This window comes from Sinohyriopsis cumingii, chromosome 15 (assembly GCF_028554795.1).
Source record: "Sinohyriopsis cumingii isolate HCF-2022 chromosome 15, ASM2855479v2, whole genome shotgun sequence".
In the NCBI taxonomy this organism is placed as follows: Eukaryota; Metazoa; Mollusca; class Bivalvia; order Unionida; family Unionidae; genus Sinohyriopsis; species Sinohyriopsis cumingii.
The window spans coordinates 34,838,018-34,859,836 of NC_142975.1; the positions used below are offsets into that span (position 1 = coordinate 34,838,018).

Sequence of the window (21,819 nt, forward strand, 5' to 3'; positions counted from 1 at the left end):
ATTTTAATTTACAAATACATCAGTCCAATTTTTGTAATGAATTTACATATTTTAATTTACAAATACATCAGTCCAATTTTTGTAATGAATTTACATATTTTAATTTACAAATACATCAGTCCAATTTTTGTAATGAATTTACATATTTTAATTTACAAATACATCAGTCCAATTTTTGTAATGAATTTACATATTTTAATTTACAAATACATCAGTGCAATTTTTGTAATGAATTTACATATTTTAATTTACAAATACATCAGTCCAATTTTTGTAATGAATTTACATATTTTAATTTACAAAAAATCAGTCCAATTTTTGTAATGAATTTATATATTTTAATTTGCAAATACATCAGTCCAATTTTTGTACATAATATACATATTTTAATTTGCAAGTACATCAGTCCAATTTTTGTAATGAATTTGCATATTTTAATTTACAAATACATCAGTCCAATTTTTGTAATGAATTTACATATTTTAATTTACAAATACATCAGCCCAATTTTTGTAATGAATTTACATATTTTAATTTACAAATACATCAGTCTAATTTTTGTAATGAATTTACATATTTTAATTTACAAATACATCAGTCCAATTTTATAATGAATTTACATATTTTAATTTACAAATACATCAGTCCAATTTTTGTAATGAATTTACATATTTTGATTTACAGATACATCTGTCCAATTTTTGTAATGAATTTATATATTTTAATTTTCAGATACATCAGTCAAACAATATTAGACTAAACGTGCTAAAGATTAAATTTTTTAAACAACTATTCAGTATTGAAACAAAGTTAAGTACACTTGACCTAAAAATGAATTTTTATGGTTGAGCTATGTTTGAAGAAAAAAAACGGACTTAAAAACTGATATGCTGCATAGTATAAAACTGTATACTTGGATAAGTACTATAGAAAGGGATAGTGGGATACATGTACTTCAAGTTTGTATCTTTACACAAGCATGGGACAGTGGAATATGTCATCTCTAGTTCACTCATGTTTTAAGTAAGGTCAGCATTTTCTTTACATTAAAATGTAATCTCTGTTTATTTCTTTTTCTTATTTTGACCAGTGAAATTTCTACATCAGTTCTGTAAATTGTGTGTTGACATTAAGGAAAGTTATTTCTTACCTTGAACATTTCTGTTTTCTTGAGAGGTATTTTTTCAACACTAAAGATTACCAAATTCACACAAAGAAATTATAAATTTTTCTTTTAATATAAGGAAATGTTGATTTTTGGCTTTGACTTTGAAAATTTTAAATTATTTTGCTTATCAGGAATGGGAAGATTGGATATATTTGTCATTGTCTTTTACAGTCACAAGTGAGCACCAGGAAGCTACAAAACAAAATGTAAGTATGAAGTATGGTAATTCTCATTTTTATCAGTTACATTATTAGTGTTTGTCTTAGAGCCTTCCCAGCCCACAAAATGGTTGTTTACAAAATGAACCATGCCATGTCTGAAACATTTTTGAAAGTGTTTGCCCATTTCTTTTGTGTCATAAATCATGTCTACTGTTATTTTCATGATGGTCATCTCTGAGATTTGCTAATTTAAAAATATGAAGTTTATCAGCTGTATTCAGCTGTTATTCCAGAATCTTGCATGATTACATGTTTCTTAGCACATATTGGAAAATCTTATTAAAATCAGATCTCCATTGTCCTGCATGAAGATCTGATAGCAGCTGCTTAGGGGGCATGTTCTAGTGACCTATGTTATTAATGTAATCACTAATTTTATCAGCCAATCAGATAAAATCTTACACCTTAATGTTTGGGAGACTGAGCATTATGGTTGAGGAGCATCAACGTATGCCTAATAATTTGAGTCACTTTCAAAATTCTAAAAGCTGCATTTCCATTGGCTAATTCAAAGGTCGCTGAGACATGACCAATAAGCGGTTGTTGTCAGATATTCACATAGGACATTGGAGATCTGATTTTAATCAGATTGCATCTTGGACATCAGATTATGTGATGTTTGATTTTTCAGAAGTGTACTTCGTGTCTTCATGCAGTTAATTATATTCGTTGTATCAGTTCAACAACATTAGTGAAGGGAGGAGACCATTTTGAACTATTCTTCAGCCATGAGTAACTTTTAAATTAAGTACAGAAGTGTCTCAGTAATGAAAACATCAGCACTCAGCATTGCTTGTTGAATCGAAGCTTTTGGTCCTTGTAACCTTTGCTACTCTAAAAACCTAAAACTAGAACAAGTCAAAACTGGTTCATGGACCTCAGATGCCCCATCACAGTGCCAGAAAACTGTCTTAAATGCAAAAATAATGCAGATGGACATTTTGATGAATGGACAAACATAACAATTTCAAGAAGAAACTTTAAAAATGTAAACCTTCAGGTTTTCAAATTTATACTGATTCTGTCTATGTCTACATGAGTTAAGTTTCTGTCATTGTTGCTGGCAGTGATGATAAGATATAGGAAGGTATTGATTGTGTTGATGATGAAAATTATACAGTGATGTTATGTTGGTGATGATGATGATGATGATGATGACAATAATGACAGTTAATATAATGAGATATATTTAGTAACAATTATTATTATTAGTAGTATTGTTATTATTATTATTATTATTATTATTATTATTATTATTGTACTATTGTCCACAGCAAGTTGAGGAGATGATATCAGCACTGCTTCAACAGCTGATAGAAAATCCAGATGGCAAGAGGACCTCAGGTGGAAGCTGCAGCTCAGATTATGATAAAGTCTGTCCACACTCCAAGTGTGTTAAGGATCCCCAGCATCACTATACAACCAGTCAGATAAAACAAGATGGCAGTCAGCCAGCCATCACATGTAATTTGTTGTCAATACTTCAGCAAGGTTGTCAAAATGGAAGTGGACCCGTGGGCCAAAATAACCAAACTTTGCCTCAAGGATCAAGTTCAAATTTGCTGGTACTGCAAAGTTCCGAACAGGCAGGTCCTGTTGGTGATTTGAGGCAGACTCCTCTTATGTTGAATCTTGGTAGTATCTCAAATTATGATCAATTTATTCCAATCAATGGACAAATGACTACGGCACAAGTGTCCGTTTTAACCAAGACATTGTCTCTTGCTCAGTTATCATCATGTTCAAATAGTTCCAACACGCAGTTAGTTGGCTGTCACCAGGTCACTAGCCAAATTGTGACTGGTCATCCTGTTTTCTCAACCTCTGACATGAAGCTTGATTCGCACATGCATAATACCCCAAATTATAAGGATGACGGTTCTCAAGTACAGATTCAGCCAGCATGTACATCTACCCATTTTAATGGTGTCAACATGGCATCAGCAGTAACTTCGATACCTGTTAGCATGCCACACTTGTGCAATGGAAATCCAGTTATAATGCCAGTTGTTGACAATACGGGTCATAGAAGTGCTTGTAATATTTCTTTACCTGACTTTACACACCTTTCCCAGAACATTCCAACCAGCAATGGGGCTAGCTTTCAGATGAATCCCATGTCGGCAGTTAATTGTGATCAAACCGATATTGCATCTGACAGTTTCCAAAGTGTATGTTCTTTGGAGGATAGTTTGGAAGGCCTTCATGCGAGTCTTTCACCTTCCGATTTGAATTTAGACAATTTATGTAGTCTTGAGCTCCCAGACATTGAAAAGATCTGTGGTGATTTGAATACGGCAAATTCCGATGTGAATACTAATCAAGATGGATCTCAGCATGTTTTAAGTAATAGCAACACAATGGACAATATTGTGTTTAGCAACTGCAATTCAATAGATAATGTTCCAACAGTAACACAAAGCCATAGTGATAGGGGGCAGATATCCTGCCACCAGTCAGCTGTGTCACAGGGAATATCTCCAGTTAGCTTGGGGGAACAAGGATGTTGCCCTGCAGGCAGGGCAACTGTGACCACAGTAGGAAATATGTCATCTCCATCATATCAGTGCAACACAGATTCTTCACCACACCAAATGAAGGCTGTGAATAATATGGCTGTGATAACAGATTTTACACCAGATTGGTCATATACAGAGGTAAGTTCATTATATCCAGAGAAATATCCATTCACACTATAACAGGCATAGGTCACCAGAATTATTTTTTCAAATTCATACCTTTCATTAGTAACTTGGAAGACTGTTTATGAGCTAGAAGCTTGAACAAAAAATGCCGACAAACAAAATGGCCCAAATTGTATATCGGAAATCAGAATCTGGTATTTAGGGGTTAGAGAGCTTTGAGTCAGGGGAGTTTATCCATATAATTGTCCGAAAGCCTCTGAGTGTCATTAAATTAATACTTCTTTATAAGCAGGATTTTTTAATCATCAGGTCTGATGTCATCTCATCAGTGAGGTTACGGCATTATTTTTAAAACAGGTATATTGTTTTTAATTAATTGTTTAATTTTTTTCCAGCCCAGCACAGATTTTAAATACTTGTTTCATTTTCAGGGACAAACAAAAATTTTGGTGACAGGTCCATGGTATTCGACTAGTTCTACATATTCTGTTCTTTTGGACGGCAAGGTTGTGGGTTGTACTCTGGTGCAGCCAGGTGTGCTCAGATGTTTTGTTCCTGGTAGGTTTAATTTTTAGCTTTTAAGTTTTGAACTGTAATGTTTATATAACGTTCAAGAGATAAAAGACGCAAGTAATCTACATAGTTTTGCAAATAAGATTTGTATCCATCATGTGAACATTCAGGTAAGTTATTGTTGTGGATTACACTTCAAAGCCATAAAATACATCATTGTTGTTACTCATGGCCACATGATCACCAAATAACGATAGCAAAGGTCCTTCATGAATGAGCCTGCCAATACACCACCACTTCTGTCCACCGACATTTTGAGCAGACATTATTCAGAATTAACTGTATCCCATAATTTGTGTCTTTCTGTCATTCTTGCTCACCTATTGACACTAAACTTGCAATGCATCTTGGGACAATTGTTTACTGCATACCTCAGTTGAATTGGTGTGACCTTTCTAATGTTAATTTAACATTTTTTGAAAACAATCCTTAGTGTTACTCTACTACATTTCTCCATGGTCATCAAAATTATAATATGGATATATCTTTTTGCAAACATAGGTTGCACACCAAAACTAGATCACAGTGACTTAATATCCAAGATTCAGTTATTATTGCCCAATATTACTGAATCTTGCCAGGGAGCTGGGATTATTTTGTGAACCTCAGGTCAGTAAGAATTCTAGTTGATATGATTAGAATAAATTTTTACTTTCAGCACATGAGCCTGGACTTGTGACACTTCAGATAGCTTGTGATGGCAGTGTGCTTTCAAACATGGTAGCTTTTGAGTACAAAGAAAATCCTAAAATCACCAACATCATAGATATGGCAGCTTCAGAAAGAAAGGACTGGTTCTCCATCTCGGGTAAGTGATAAGTAGACTGGTTCTTCCATTTTTTAAATTATTATTGGAGAACATTTGTAATCCAGACTTGTAATGAACAATCATCAGCAACAACTTCTTGAATGGTGCCATCATCAGGTATTCAGCAGGACAGTTTCCCTACTTTTGAAGTGAAAAGCAAGAAAATCATCCTAGCACTTCAGGTTGCAAATTGATTTGAAAATATGCTGGCATATGCCCTTAATATATATTGTGAATTATTTTGTTGTTGCTGATGGTATCATTTATAGTTTGGGGAAAAAATGACATTTTGGTACATACAGTTTTGGACATGATTCTTTCATATTGGTATGGGAGGCTTTTGGGGACAAAAAGACATTTCTAGTACATACATGTTTGGATATGACTCTTTCATAGTAGTGTGGGAGGCTTTAGAAATTCATTGTATGTAGCAGTCACAAAATCCATGAAACTTATTGTCTTACAAATAGAAGTGGTTTACAGAACACTGTAAAGTGGAAATTAATTGATATTGAACAATTTTCACTTTATATTTCAGATGACCAGTTGAGGAATCTCCTGATCAAAAAGATAGAGCTAACTGAAAAGGCTTTAATCTTATCTGGGCCCAAGCTTATCTTTGCACAGGTTAAAAAATTTTTTCTCACATACATTCTTAGATACTACAGAATTGAATGGATATGTTTGTGCTTGTTCCAGATTTAAAAAGGGTTAATGGGAAGTCATCGCAACATTTGTAGGGACATATAGTATTACCTTTGTTTTTCCATCAGTTTGCCTGTACCTCTGTTCTTCTTCTGTTTGCCCACCAAACCTTGGTTATATTTAGCATTTAGGTCAGTTTTCAGGCACTGTGGTTGGGCATCTGTGTTTCATGAACATGCTGTTAACATTTAGCTGTACATGTCATAGATCAAAAGAGCTTTTGGGATGTCCTGTTGTCCATCATCCATCACCTGTCATCCATCTGTTGTCTTTCATCCATCTTTTTGCTAGCAGAAGATTTTTATCGATACTACTCCAAAATTACTTGGAGGATTGCCATGAAAATTTACCTGCACACATTTGTACCAAGATCTAATTCGGCCTAAATAAAATTAATGCCAATTGGGTATCTGATATGAAATATTGAAAATCTTGATGTCCTGTTGTGCAATACATCAATGACCGACCTATCAGAAAACTTTTCTTCAAAATTAAGACCATTTGCAGATGATACAGCTCTGTACCTCAGTGTTGGTAATAACCCAGACTGTAACAAAATTCAGCAGGACCTCACTATTCTGTAAGCATAAGCTCTTGATATACTTTATGTGAGAAGTATCATAATTAACTGAACTTAAAGTATTATTATAGTTATTTAAACACGTACTCCTTTATAGCTCCATTCAATTTTAGGAATGCCTGAAATAGATGTATTTTAAGAACTTTCAAATTTAAAGATACCATCTTTAGAGGGTTTACCTTTTCACTGTTGAAAATTGTTATTTTGACATGTAACTGAAATAGTCTATTTTTATTTATTAATCCATTTCATATTAAGGATTTAATGACTGTTGTAAACTACAACTTGTAAATAATTGAAAAAATTGGCTTCCCTGTAACCTGTATGTCTACTGTAGTTTACATGTAGATTAGTACGAAATATATTACAGAGCTATTGATCACAGAAAGTTGAAGGACAATATACATTAAACTGATATATTTTTCATTATTCATATGAATATTTTTGTCATGGTTTACTTATCTGAAGACAGGTCAAAAGAAAAATGGGCATCATTCGACTACAGTGGTCAAAACAAAGATGGCAGCTACCATGTATGGACATATTTATAATCAAAGACAGAAAGAGTGTCTGTGTGATAAGGACTTTTAACATAGATTTAACAATTTTTCAGTCATATTGCTACAATGTCTGCAGTGTGGCAGTTTATAGTGATGTCTAGCACTGGGGCATCATGCCGCCAACATGTAGCATCATGTCCCAGCCAGTCACATTATCCTGATACCAGGCCAACCAGTCCTAACATTGACATCATAATTCAGAGTGCCTAGTGAGGGAGCAGTTAGTACCAGTTTTGTAAGTCTTTGGTATGATTTGGCCATATATCTAACCTGCGACCGCCCGAATCCGAGGCAGACTATCTAAACACTTGGCCACCATGCAGATAGTCATATTGACATATTTTACCAGAAGTATTTTTATGGTGTCTGATTGGTCCCAAATGAAATTGGCACAGACCTGATATGAAGTATGGCCACTGTGATAACCAACTCAAAAATCAATTTGAAAGTATAACAGCATGCGGCTTGTACCATAATTCTTATGGTGTCTAGTTGGCTTAAAATGAAAATGATTTCCTTACACCTGTTATGGCTGCTGTTATTGCCATCTTGAAAATCTTGATCATGCTGGAGAATATCAGATATAGTTTCAACACCTGCAGTTATAAAGAAGAAACAGTCTTGTGATGGATTCAAGGAGATTCATTTTGAGCCATACATTGTCAGTCCCTTCACTGGGTTTTTGCTTACATAATTAAGCATATGTCAGCATCATCATGTATGTGCATTGACTTTTTTAATTAAATAATAATCGTCGTTAAAAAGTTTAATAATAAGTTTAACCAAAGTCTAACCAGAGTCTGTTGTGAAAGATTAAATAGATTACAGTTAAACTGTATTATTATTAAACCTTTGAACAACCATTTGTATTTTAATTTTTGATGAGTAAATTTATCTACATGTCAGAAGTAGTGAGTGGAACAAACAACACAGACCTAATGTGCCAGTGCATTATGTGGTAGCAGATTAGAATCTGTGTTGTTTGCAATTGGACTTTACTTGTAAGAAAGTATGGTATGTATCATAATTTTATGAATTTCCAACTTGCAGCTTTGTTGCAGAGTGTTATGGACAGACAATATTTCCTCCCACCGCTGGGGATGCAAAATTTGATCCTCAAAAATTCAAGTTGAATAGCCATTTACTTTATTCCAAAGACTTTAATTTTTGGAGATATGGACTGACACCTTGAATAGGATCAAGTTTGCTGAGGACATTGAATAAATGTGGTGTGAAAATTTTAATGTTAATAAGAGTGGATTTGCAGACAGTAGAAGAAAAGTCCTTGTCAGATGTAGTATTTGCAACATATCTTGTAAAAGGTGAAATAGTACAAAGTTGTCTGTGTTAGGTTAATTGTCACAAATGGTACAAAGACTAAACTGTGCAATGATGAAACCATTAGGAATTGTTTGCAAGTAGGATGAAACTGCATGCATTAAATATTGTAGAGGCAGGTAGAATGTTTAGACTTGTCAGAAATGGTACATAAACAGTTCGAAATAAAATGCAAATGAAGGGGTTTAGGAATCAGCAAGAAGTTATAAGGAAATAGCAATTTAATTGGAAATGAAATAGTATTAAACAGTTTGTATATGGTACTAGTTTGATATGCTAATTCATAATTCAAATGTAGAAATTATCCTATGAATAGAAACCTATAGTGGAAACCTTGTCAAGAGGCATTGGATGAAATCCTCATTTGTTTTGCATGAAGGCTTGTTAACATATGAACAGACCAATTACAGTTTGACATGCTTGACGTTTATTATATATGTGCATTTGCAAACCTTCAGATTTGAATAAATGGCAAAGCATCCCTAATTGGACTTAAACAAATATGATTCCCTGAAGCTTTTATAAATAAAGCATCACTCATCCAAACAGAACCAATCTTTCTGATGTACATAGAAATGTTGAGCATTTTAATATCTGTAAAACATAATTTGTTGCTTATGCAAATCTTTTTCATTTTCCTTAGAGAAAACAACTTGAACTGTATGATGAAAATTTGTCCCCCCCCCCCATAGGGTGACATATGAGAAAGATCTATATCCAACCTATGACCCTGGCCCATGTGCACTTACCTTGATTTATTTTTCAACTCCATCCAATATTTGGTTGGTTTAAAATACATCAAAGAGAAAATTACAGTAGCTTAAAGTTGCACTTCACAAATTGACCATTTTTATTACATGCATTATTTTTGTTTTGGGAAATTATCCTTAGATCAAGTTGTATTCCTGTTTGAAATTACTCGTCCCATGTTTTTAGCTTTTTTTTCTTCTTCTTAGTCTTGCATTGAGCTTCCTTATCAAAGGGCATGAGCATAAATGTTATTGCCATTTTGATCTGCTGTCTCATGTTGCTTCTGTTTTATTGTTCTAATATAATAATGATTTATCAAAATTTATGTTCCATTTAATCTGACTTGCTATTTTTATTCAATGGAAAGAAGTTGCAAACCAGTTTTTCCTTCCTTTATGTGTTTAATCATCAAGCACCTTGGGGCCCCGAGTGGCCGAGTGGTTTAAAGCGCTCACCGTTATGGATCACTGCCATCTCACCTCTGTCTGCATTGGTTCGAGTCTTGGATTTGGCTAATGTGGTTATGTGAGAAAGCTTGCCAGTAGCTTCTCGTGGGTCGGTGGTTCTTTCCGGGGTTTTCCTGGTTCTTCCTCCACGATTAATACTGGCCCCCATGTATAGCCTATCTTGTGCTGAAAAATGGCATTAAACCTACAACAACAACAACAACAATCAGCCTTGAAAGTCTGTTTAGGGTTGTCTTCCTTATTATTGTTTCATTGTTATTAGCATCTTACTATGGTGTCTTTTGCTAACTTTTTCATCTTACTATTCAGTATTAGTATGGCTGATGTCTTTGTGAAAATATTTGAAAGACCCAAAATGGCAGGTTTCCAATGTTGTTCATCTTTAGATGACAATTTAGTTTGGCAATTACTGGCTGATCTTAGTAATTTTGGCAATTTTGTTTTTAAGAACACTATTCATATGAAGACAAGAAACAGAATAAGCTGAGAAACAATGAACATATTAATGCTTATGCAACTAGAGGCAAGATCATCTACAAGTTATTATTTACATAGTGGCTCAGGAAGAAAGAGAGATGGATATTGAAGTGTTATGTAAATATTGAACTATGATCATTATTTAATCCTCCCACTCATTTTTATTCAACTCCCTACTTGTTTTTGTGTCAAGGATGTAAAATACCCCCTTATGATTAAAATCATGGGAGCATCTCTGCAGAAGGGATAACCCTATGAGTTTGCCACATTGCTAGCAAAGGAATATTTTGGCAGACAGTCTAACCAGGAAGATGGTCCCTAGGTGGCCAAGTGGTCTAAGGTGCTTGCCATTATAAATCACTGACATCTCATGTCCATCCATCCATGTGGGGTTTGAGTTTCAGCTGGGCTAATTTGGATATGTAAGTAAACTTGCCAGTAACTTCCCATGGGTTGGTGTTTCTTCTCAGGGGTGGGGGTGGACTTCTCTGGTTCTTCACCAAATATACTGACTACTATGTATAGCATCATCATCTGACACGATGGAAACCGAAGATGTATAGCTAGACTATCATGTGCTGAAATATGGCATTAAATCCACAATAAACTGACCAAGAGGGGAAAGTTTGTCATTACAGAATGGACTCTGCTCCAGTCAGTAGTTAATTGCCTGTTTAGACTTCTGTGTTTACCGGTCTCTGACCAGAGGGCCTGGGCAATGGCTGCTTTCAGCCAGAAATAGGATTGTTGATTTGCTTATACCTTTCCAACCATCAGAATGACCATGTAGATACATCACAGAGTAAGAAAATCTACGGTTCAACTCATTGCTACCTAATGGGCAGGTCTTATTCATTCATCTCTGGAGTATATGTTGAAAGCCACATTTTGGCAATCGCACACAACTTTCTTCTCACATTGGCTCACGAAAGGCATATTCTCTTTGAGTCCCATAATAGTAGCACAAAGTGGACCAACATTAGTCTACAATTCCTTAGCAATGGTGAGTATTCCTTGTATTTTCTTTCACCAGCTTGTGGGATTCATAACTTCATCTACACAAAAGCAACAGGTTCTGTAGCACTGACATCAAAATGTTTTGGGTGGGAATAATTATGCAAGACTTAGCTGTTGCTGTTTAAAGATTCCCTTCTTCAGGTCTGCACTGATGTTCCACTAGATTTAAGGTTATGTCCTGAAAGAGAATGATGGTTAGTACATATGGGCCATATTCTTGGGTTAGACCAGAAATCTTTATCAGAATTCTCATATATTTGAGAGTATTTCTCATCCAGAAAAGAGTAAACTACACAGTAGCAACAGGCAAGTATTATATCATTAAATTAGTTTTATTCCCATCACCCAGCTATATTTTTGTATTCAATATTTTACTAATAATACTCCAACAATTTACTAGCCTGTGACTGGTTTGCTACCTAGGATAACATGGGGAGAATCTATCCCATTGTCATCCAACTAAATTCACACAGAATTTCAGTGGGGCAAAGAAAGTAAAAAGAAATGATCTTTCCCATGTACACATTAAGTATTTCAGTATAGGTGCTATGAAGTACTCAGGCGGTCAGTGAGTATTGATAATAAATGATATCCCTCTAGCTAGTATTTAGACTATTCACTACTTCCATGCAGATAAAGTTTATTTTGGAAAATATGTCATTGTACCAGTCTATGGAAAATTATCTAGATTCCTCTGGACACATAATGACCAATGAAACAAGCACTGCTTTTTTGTGCCTTTGTATAATTTTACTTCCATAACATCAGGTGATGACCATACTAAAGCTGTCAAAATTTTAGAAAACTTCTACTGGGTACCTTTTGGTCCTAATGATTGGTTACCCAGGTACCCAATCAAAGGGAAGTTGTATTAAATGTTTACAAACCTGAATTTAAGTTCATGCATTTTTTAAATTAAGTGTCCAATATATATCATTACCTGATGTCATCTGCTATGACATTCAGTATGTATCATTGTCTGAGGCCAGAAGAAAAATGTGTTTCTGGTTGGCCGACCACCCCCATTTTTTGCTGCCAAGCCTAGCACTTTTTTCCCTCACGCACATAGTAAATATATAAATTGATCATTATATATATATATATATATATATATATATATATATATATATATATATACACATTTAGCAAATTGTTGTGGTCTGTAGTATCCTCACACCATCCCATTTGTTTGTATCCCTCTACTGGTTTGAAAAACAGATGGCATGAAAGATATAAAAATCACAAACTTAGTCTTTTCATTCATTGATTTATGGGGGGGCCCTGAGTGGCTGAGTGGTCTAAAGCACTCTTCGTTATGGATCATTGCCATCTCACCTCTGTCTGCGCGGGTTCGAGTCTAGGATTCGGCCAATGTGGATATGTGAGAAAGATTGCCAGGTGCTTCTTGTGGGTCGGTGGTTCTTCCCAGGTTCTTCCTCCACCATTAATACTGGCCACCATGCATAGCCCATCATGTGCTGAAAAATGGCATTAAACCCCACAACAACTACAACAACAACATTCATTTATAAGTTCTAACCTGATTGTAGCCAGGGTGTCCCAAACACTGTCAACTTGGCGTTTCGAATCAAAAGTGAGTTTCTTCAGCAACATGGTTGCCATATTAGCATGGGCCAGTCTATGTTTTCAAGCTACAGATGTGATGTAGATGACCCTCTTTGAAAATCTCAATAATTATGTAAATTTTTGGATTTTTGAACACATGTATACAAGAGTTCTTTTTTATTTGTTCAATTTATTGTTGAAATTTTAAAAATTGACACTGTAAATATTAGATGCAGGTGAAATAGCTTTTACTGAAGTAGAAACCAGAAATAGATAGCCAGCAGTCATCGTCCACTTGCATTGAAATGCCAATAATTCAACTATTAGGTACCCTGGGTACGTGTTGACAGGTTTCTAAAAAGAGAAGAGTATTCATCCATGTCACTGTGAAATTTGACTACGAACGACAGACATTATACTGTCTCAAGTGCACTTTTGCTGTGCAACTTCGAATACGTTAGTTTTATTAACAGAATGAAAACCTGTAAGATGCATTTTGCAGATTTTCCCACAAGTGCTTAAACAAATGGCATAAAAGAACACACAAGTAGTATTCAGAATTTAGAGACTAATAATTGCAAGAATTCCACAATCCTGCACTCAGTCTAAAATAATACATGCATGTTAGATCTTAGTTTAACTTAAACAGTCCAGCATATATTTTATGTCACACATGTCATTACTGTAACTAAACATAATTTGAATTTTCAGAACTATGAGAGTTGTAAAGATACAGTTCTCCTACAGGATCTCCTATTTAACCACATTCAATGCATCAGGAAGGCCCCTTGGGCCAAACATGAGTCTTTCAGCAGGAAGTTAGACTCGATGGGGCTCACATTGCTCCATCTTGCAGCAGGGTTTGGTTTTCAGAGGCTAGTGAATACTCTTGTACAGTGGAGGTAAGTTTAGTATTTGTTGAATGCTCTTATAAAATGGAGGTCTATTAGTATATGATGAATGTTCTCATAAAGTGGAGGTATATTTAGTGTTATGTTGAATGCTGACATACATCACAGGCAGTTTTATTCTTGGGTCATCATTGCCCTTCTTTTGCCATCTACAACTAGCTACAAATTATTATTTTTTCTTCAGAATGCTCTCTGCTTGGACTTATAAAACGTCTTTCACAGAGCTGCCACTCACATCATTTGGCTTGTTTAGATTATAAAATATTTCCTTTCATGACTATGAAATCTCTTGGCAATGATGAGTAGCTCAAAGATATGGGCACAGAATGGGCCCAAATTGTAACTGGTGGTAGAAATTAGTGTGGGAGAGTTTACAGACCACAGTCTTCTGGGAGGAGAGTGGTACATTGATATTATTACCATACAGTTTTCAAGCTTATATGCATTAAACGTACTGTTGGAATATTGTGAATGCTTTTATACAGTGAATGTACATTTAGTACATATAAAGTAATTCTGTATTTATACTATTGAAATAAAGGAAAGGAATAAGAAACTTTATGAATATGTACTACTGTGGTAGATAAAAATTTGGACTCTGTTTTAAGGGTAAGTGCAATATATTACGTTATGACACTTACCATCCATCAGTCGGTTACTAGTTTTGTGTCTGTGCTATAAAGGATGTCCACAATCAACTGCACTTTTTGTATGGTTAGCACTTGGAATAAAATTCCTCAAAGATGCAAAATGCACAGTGATATTCATTCTATATCACATGCTTAAACAAAACTTGGCAATGAATATTACTTGGGTTAAGAAAGAAGCCCATTGCACTTGGAGTCAAAAGGCCACTGGATCATGGGAACTGAAAGAAGAAAAATGGTTCCATCCATCCATCCAGACATACAGACAGACAGAAAGTTTAGCCTTTGTGGATATGTGTTGATAATATTGATGCCTAATTTGATGGTGAAATTGAGAAAGTGTGTTGTAAAATTTATTAATAATGAACGGGTATTTTTATGTGTAAGTGAATTTTATATAAATGGGGCTGTCTTGCACTGGAAACAGTGTTTTCATAGCCTGGATTGCTTTTTGTGCAGTGAAGGTATGTTTGTTTATAAACAATATCCATATTGCTTCTTCCTGTTTGACCATTAGGTGGACTGTTTTTTTTTTCTTTTTGTTTTCCTTTCCATCTTATTAAAATAATTGGAGAATCATTTGTGACAAGACACAATGTAAAAAATGAAACTAATTTTATCAAAAACATATCTGAATATTAAAAAAGAAATCTCTGGTCAAAATTATGCATGTGTAGTCCTGCTGGAGTAATTTATGAAACATGAATTTCCTGCAGGTTTAACCATTTAGAAATTAAAGAACATTGTAAAACCAATTACACTGAAGCATTCTAGTTCTTTTAAGGATAAGTTGAGGTTGGTCATGGTAAACAGATTATACCCACAATACGTCAACACAGAAGATTAATAGGATGCAAATATCATTTCAGAGATTATAAATATTCATGTCTTAAGGTGCTCAATTTACCTGTTTAAATTCTAGTACGGACATGTTGGGTCATTTTATTTACATAATTGTCTCAGTGCTGGCCTGTAATAACATTGTATCACATTTGCCTCAATAAATTCAAAAATGTACTTGTTGAGTCTGTTTACTTACATTATTTTACCTAGGTGGACCTGTTATAACATTGTACCTCATAGTGACTTTGTTTTCATTTACAGATCAGAGAGCCCTAGTTGGCATTTGGATCATGAAGTGGATGCTCAGAGACTGGACAACAATGGTTGTACACCATTTGTAGGTATTTTGGTGCATTTCAATTGGGATGCGAGGTGTCATTATTCTTTTACTCTCATTTTTAATTATTTTTTTCAAGAAGAAAAATATAAACATTTTTCGTACATGTTAAATTGGATTTGTAGTTCAGTAGAGTTATGTAATTGTCTTTCTTCTTTTGTCTCTCTGTTGGTCAGCATAAGTTTGTTTTGTTACTTTTCCTAAACTAGGAGGATTGCCATAAAACTTTGTACTTATATTCATTCCATGGTCTAGTTGACCCAGAATGAAAATGGTACCGATTTGACATCCAATATTGCCACCATTTGGCCATTTGAAAAATATTATTGTTACTCCATACATGTGACAGAACCAGGACCTCAGAGCAGATGATTTACAAATTTTGATCAGTAGACTGGCTGCTGAACCAGTTGATGTTATTTATCAGCATAAATTTTACATTCTTCAGGGGGATTGAAAACAAAATAATTGTATTTTTATTTGTGTCACAAATTAAATATAAATTTTTGAACATAAATTGGATTTAGATTCTGATGGCCATGTTTCTGTAATAATTAATAGGAGCTAGTATATTGTCAATTAATGGAAAGGAATAATTATTTATCTAATAGTTCACTGCAAAGACTTTTAATTTTAGAGTCCCATCACAAGATTACTGTCTAGTGACAACATATGACATTCACCATGATTATTGGGATTCATACTTAGCAGGCTTTAGTGCAGATTCCCCCCCCCCCCCATGAAGGATGCATAATGTCCTCTCTGTATCTTCATTAGAATGTTGTAATGACTGGACAGCTATGCTTAGCCTAAATAGAACTTCAAGATTCAGTTTTCTGTTGCTGGATTTGCAAGGTTGATGACTGCTTTTCAGTAGTCCTCCAAATTATGTTCACTTCACAGATGAAGCTTCTGGCATGGGCTTATGATGTATTCCTGAATCTCATCCTTGAAGACTTCATTCTCATCATGGCTTAGATCCAAAAATCAGTTGGCAGGTTTCACCATTGTAAATAAAGAAAAAAAAAAGATTGATTTAGACCTTAAATAAATAATTAAAAAATACACCTTTTATTCGTTTGTTACTTATGATACATTATGGCACTAAACTCAACATATTCCAGTATCAAGGTAATCTGCATCAGTTCTAATCTTATTGATGAGCTACACATCGCACTGGTTGTTGTACTGGTGGAACATATTGGTCCCCACTGTACTGCTTCTGGCAGGGTTTCTCTAATGTGTCAATAGAACATGTAAACTTACCATGTTTGGGTTTTTTAATTAAATGTTTTTAAATATTCTTGTAATACTTGAATGTGGTAGATTTCAGTACTAAAATGGTATGTGCTTTAGATGACCCATCAAATGGTATATTTGGCTAGTAGAATCATATGTATGCAAATCTTATTGAACAGAAAATCATATCGGCATGGAATTTTCACCAGAAGACATCTTTTTATGTTGGTTCTAATTGAAAATGCTGCCAATCGGATGTCCAATATGGCCACCAGAGTAGCCATCTTAAAAGCATGGTTATTGCAACTTCTCTTGAACAAAAAAGTCATATTGATATGAGACTTTTAGTACAAAACTTTTTATAATATCTAGCTGGTCCTAAATGAAAGTAGTGGCACTTACACATCCAATATGGCTGCCACTACTGCTGTCTTAAGCATCCCTAGTAATAACAACATGATGTATTTAAGTCATGATGTCCTGTTGGTTTCAAAATGAAAATGGTTCTGCTTCGATGGCAAAGATGGCCTCTGCAGTGGATCTTGAAAACCATGTTATCTGCTTCTTCTGAATGGATGACCATATCAGCAGGGGGTTTCCACTGAAAGACATATGAAGTCTTGTTGGTCATAAATGAAAATCATCCCAATCTGACTTCCATTATGGATAATCTTATTACTTCTACTTCTCCTAGATGGCTGGTCATATCAGTATTGTGCTATCACCATATCTTATGATGTCCGGTTTGTCCTAAGTGGACATGGTGCAGGTCTGATATCTAGTATGGCTACCATGGCAACTGTCTTGAAAATCCTGTTATTGTTTCTTATTCTAAAACAGAATGTCATATCAGTATGGGGTTTACATCAGAAGGCTTCCTAATAATTGCTTGTTGGTCCAAAATTAAAATGCTGCTGAACTGATGTTCAGTATGGCCACTATGGTGGTCAACTTGAACATTAAGTTATTGCTACTCCTCTTAAATTGAAAGTCACTTAGACATGGGGTTTTCATCACAAAAGTTCTTATGGTGTCTAGTTGGTCTTAAATCAGAATGATTTAGATTGATCTTCAATATAGCCACCATGGTGCCCATCTTACAAGTGTTATCTCTACTCCTCTCAGCATGATTTTCATCAATAGTTGGTCCTAAATGACAATGGTGCTATTCATATATCCAGTATAGCTGTCATGATAGGTGTCATGAAAAGGTTGCTTTAGTTTTTGAGAGGATTGTCATATTGACATGAGGTTTCATTGGAAGATTTGTAGTTATGCTTGGTCCTTAATGGAGACGGTGCCAATCTGACATCCAAATCCTGTCCACTGCAGCAGGTGTTCTCATAACAAGCCAGTGTTGGATGCCATATTTCAAAGTCAGAATTTAGCTTGGTTTAAGAAGGAAAAATACCCATAATTACTGTTCATATATTCTGTTATTTATTTATAGTTGTTGTTACAGTGTTACTTGCATTTATATAAAAAAAATGGTAAAGCACTCAAATGACATGGATTATAGGCCTCATGATCTTGGGGTGAAAGTTTACATGTACTCGATTATCATTAGGACATTTGAATTGTAAAGTTCACTGTAACATAGCATTTATTTATTCCTTTATTAAGTTGTACACACAATTTATTTAGTAAATTTATTTTACAACCAAATGCCAAAACCTAAGGTGTGAGAGAAACAAAACAAAATGGATGATCTCAGTAAACAAAAGGATGTAATAGACACACTTATATGATCAGATGATGAGATTTATGTGCATGGCATGTACAACCTTGTGCTCCATGTATTTGGAATTTAATAACAATATACATCATTAAAAAAAAAAAGAGCACAGATCACTACAATGAAATTTAGAAATAACTGATCTGGAAAAAGCAGATAACTTTTTAACAGAAAAACAAATTACTCTTCAGCCCTGGTCATTACATGTTGTAACTTTGACATCAAATTATTTAAGTCTGTACCCATTGTGGTACATAGAAAGTAGGGCGAGAAGACCTCTAACTATGACATCAGCATTATGCAGGTTTTTGTAACAGATAAGCAGACAATACGAACCTTTTAACTGACTTTGCATGCATAGCTACTTATTCCTAAATAACAGAATGGTTAATATTAAAAGTAATTTTGATGACTAGGTTACTACATCACAGTAACAGATTGTACCTGGTTTATGGTTTGCAGCTCATAATTTTGCCTGTAAATCCAATAAAACCATTACCCAGACTTGACTTTCACCCTCATTTTTGAGTGCATCATGATTTGGAACAGCTTGCACGCTGCCTGCAGACAGTAGCCAGCAATCACAGTTAGCACAGATGATACAAAAGGATATTAGTGCTTATAGCTAGTTTTACAAAATAATTGTTCACAGCAGTGTTGGAACACATATCTGGGTTTTAAAACAATGATGGTCACTGGGCATGTTAAAAAGGTGGTTGTTCATGCTAGTGCATTTCTAATGTAATCTGGTTTTACTGTATATAAATTTATATTTTATTTTGTTCCATTTGTCAAGCTGTAGAACTAGAGTTTTCCCACATTATAGCCTGCATTTCTCAGTTTTGAAGGAAAAGGGGAAATAAACTAAATAAAATGATGGAAAACTGATGTAGTGCATTTTTGATGAAAATGCACTTCAGTTGGGGAAATTAGAGAAAGTAAGAGGATGTCTTGTTAATTCTACATGCTGAGATGCTGACTTCTTACATTAAGGTTGATCTAGTCTTAAAAATGAAGCTAGCAGAGTGAAAGCATCCCCAGGAGATATATCTAGGCTTAACGCTGAGTTAAACTTCGGTCAGATCATGTCTACAATAAAAATAAATGTACCCATCTATCGTAGCCATCAGCTCTACAAGAAGAAATAAATAAATTTTATAATGAATTTAAAAAAATTATACTAATATATCATCTCATCATCACATTGATAATCCAATAAGCACCTGAAATAATTAATTTGGCACTGTAATAGAATTGATGGATCAGTGCTGAGAAATTTGATGTTTGGAATGTACAATAAACATTGTCAGTTATACATTCCGCATCATCTGGAAAATAGAATAGATGGACAATGATAGTTACAGCCAGATGTTTGTACCCTCTATTTATTGACAAGATGGTTTTTCATTTCAATTGGTGAACAGTCATAATTATTGTAACTGACAATGATAACAGTTTTGTCACCTTAATTCCACAACATGCATGTGATATTTAAATGAAAATAATAAATATTTAAAATATAGTTATACCTTTCATACATTTTGTGCAATTATTATTCACATCTCTGTGATCCCCAGGTAAAACAAACACCACTCTTACAAGGTCACATTCCTGTTGCAGAAGTGGTGACCTTATAAGAGGCGGACATTTTGCATTACTTGAATAACAGTCACATGTGAATATTGAAAATGGTGCATGACAGTGGGAAATTGGTTAGAAATGACACGTCTCACAGGCAAAAGTTTAAATTTTAATTTCTTTCTTTCAGATGTGGGCATGTGCAAAGGGCCATTTTGAGGCCGCATTATCTTTGTATCACTGGAACAAAGTAGCAACTACTGTTTACAACAGAGATGGTTTTCTCCCCTTGACTGTTGCCAGGCAACATGGTCACCATGACCTAGCTAATCATATTGAAAACCTTCAGTCATCCTGTTCCATTAGTTCATCTACCTTTTCTGGAGAAGGTATGCTCAACACTACAAGGGAATTCTCTTCCAGATCCACTATGCCGAATAGTCCAGGCAAACCTGGCAGTGTTAAGCCTTCAGTTACAACCCCCGCATCAGAAACCAACTTCATTAATCAGTTTAAACCACCAGAAGCTGCCTGCTCAAGCAAAGAAAATATTTTGGGAAATCTTGAAATAAATAACCCAACCTCAAATACACGTGAAAAGATTGTACGCAGACAGAGTGAACAAAGTATTAAAGGTAGGGCCAACAGAGCAAAGTTAAAAAAGAGATTGTCTATGGACCTTTTACCCAGTGATATGGAGCCAACTAGTTATTCGACTACTAGTGACTTTCAGCGGCCAATTCGGGAGGCTAATTCAGAACCACATTTGGTTATGAATCTGGAGCATCTAACACGAGAATCAAATCCAATGTTATCGGACCACAGTAGGGATCTCTCCTCCCCAGATATGTTGATGCAGATGGACATGTCACCTAATTTGGAGAAGCTGGGTCTGGAAGGAATTACACCATTAAATCAAGATGTTGTCACATTTGCTGGATCATTATTGATTCAGATGGAGACATCTGGTAAGCCCTATTCTACAACAAGTTTTATTTCAGGTTAGATTTACCTCCTCTAGAGATAGGTTTCGGTCACATTTTGAGTCCACCTATCTTAGCATTAATATCGAAAGGAGTATGTGTTATATGAAAGAGTCAAGAAAGTTGGCTGTACACTCAGACAATTGATTCTGTTAATTTTAAAAATTGTCTTACATTTTCCACATGCATTTGTCATGTGGGGATCACTCAGAAGATGGTGGAAAATAAAAGTAAAGATCAGATTATGTCTGATATGAAAAAATTCTTGTGAAACTTCTAGTCTTCAGATGATAAGTGTGAATATACAGACCCTGAAACATACATGTACCCCAGGTGGGCATTTTTGTTGAATTTGAAATGCATTTATATAGTCCCTGCATTTTGCCTATATTATAATTAATTATGGCTTTGATCTCATTATCATGCAGTATATTTCAGCTAGAATCTCACTGTTTATTATGTATCATTTCTTATCATACAGTTCATGCACCTGGACGACTAAAATATAATGCCTGGCAACCCATTATACTAATGTGAAGCCCCACTGTGAGAACTCTAAAATACTGATTAAAATAATCGTGTATAAAATTTAAAATCTAATTTAGTATAATTTCCAATGCCATGTATTATATTATGGATACCTACAGCAAGATGCCCAAATTATTTCCATA

The 21,819-nt window shown here is 34.7% G+C and overlaps 1 protein-coding gene across 4 annotated transcripts in view; it reads left to right on the forward strand.

Moving 5' to 3' along the window:
- LOC149781586 (calmodulin-binding transcription activator 2-like) overlaps positions 1-21,819 on the forward strand; it is a 164,885-nt gene that overhangs the window by 83,059 nt on the left and 60,007 nt on the right. For all 4 annotated transcript variants that reach the window (XM_089935635.1, XM_089935633.1, XM_089935636.1 and 1 more), the window contains exons 8-15: positions 1,340-1,374; positions 2,664-4,046; positions 4,466-4,592; positions 5,266-5,415; positions 5,954-6,042; positions 13,587-13,777; positions 15,538-15,613; positions 20,356-21,133. In XM_089935635.1, the coding sequence (XP_089791761.1) occupies positions 1,340-1,374; positions 2,664-4,046; positions 4,466-4,592; positions 5,266-5,415; positions 5,954-6,042; positions 13,587-13,777; positions 15,538-15,613; positions 20,356-21,133 (2,829 nt within the window). The remainder of the gene's footprint in view (positions 1-1,339; positions 1,375-2,663; positions 4,047-4,465; positions 4,593-5,265; positions 5,416-5,953; positions 6,043-13,586; positions 13,778-15,537; positions 15,614-20,355; positions 21,134-21,819) is intronic.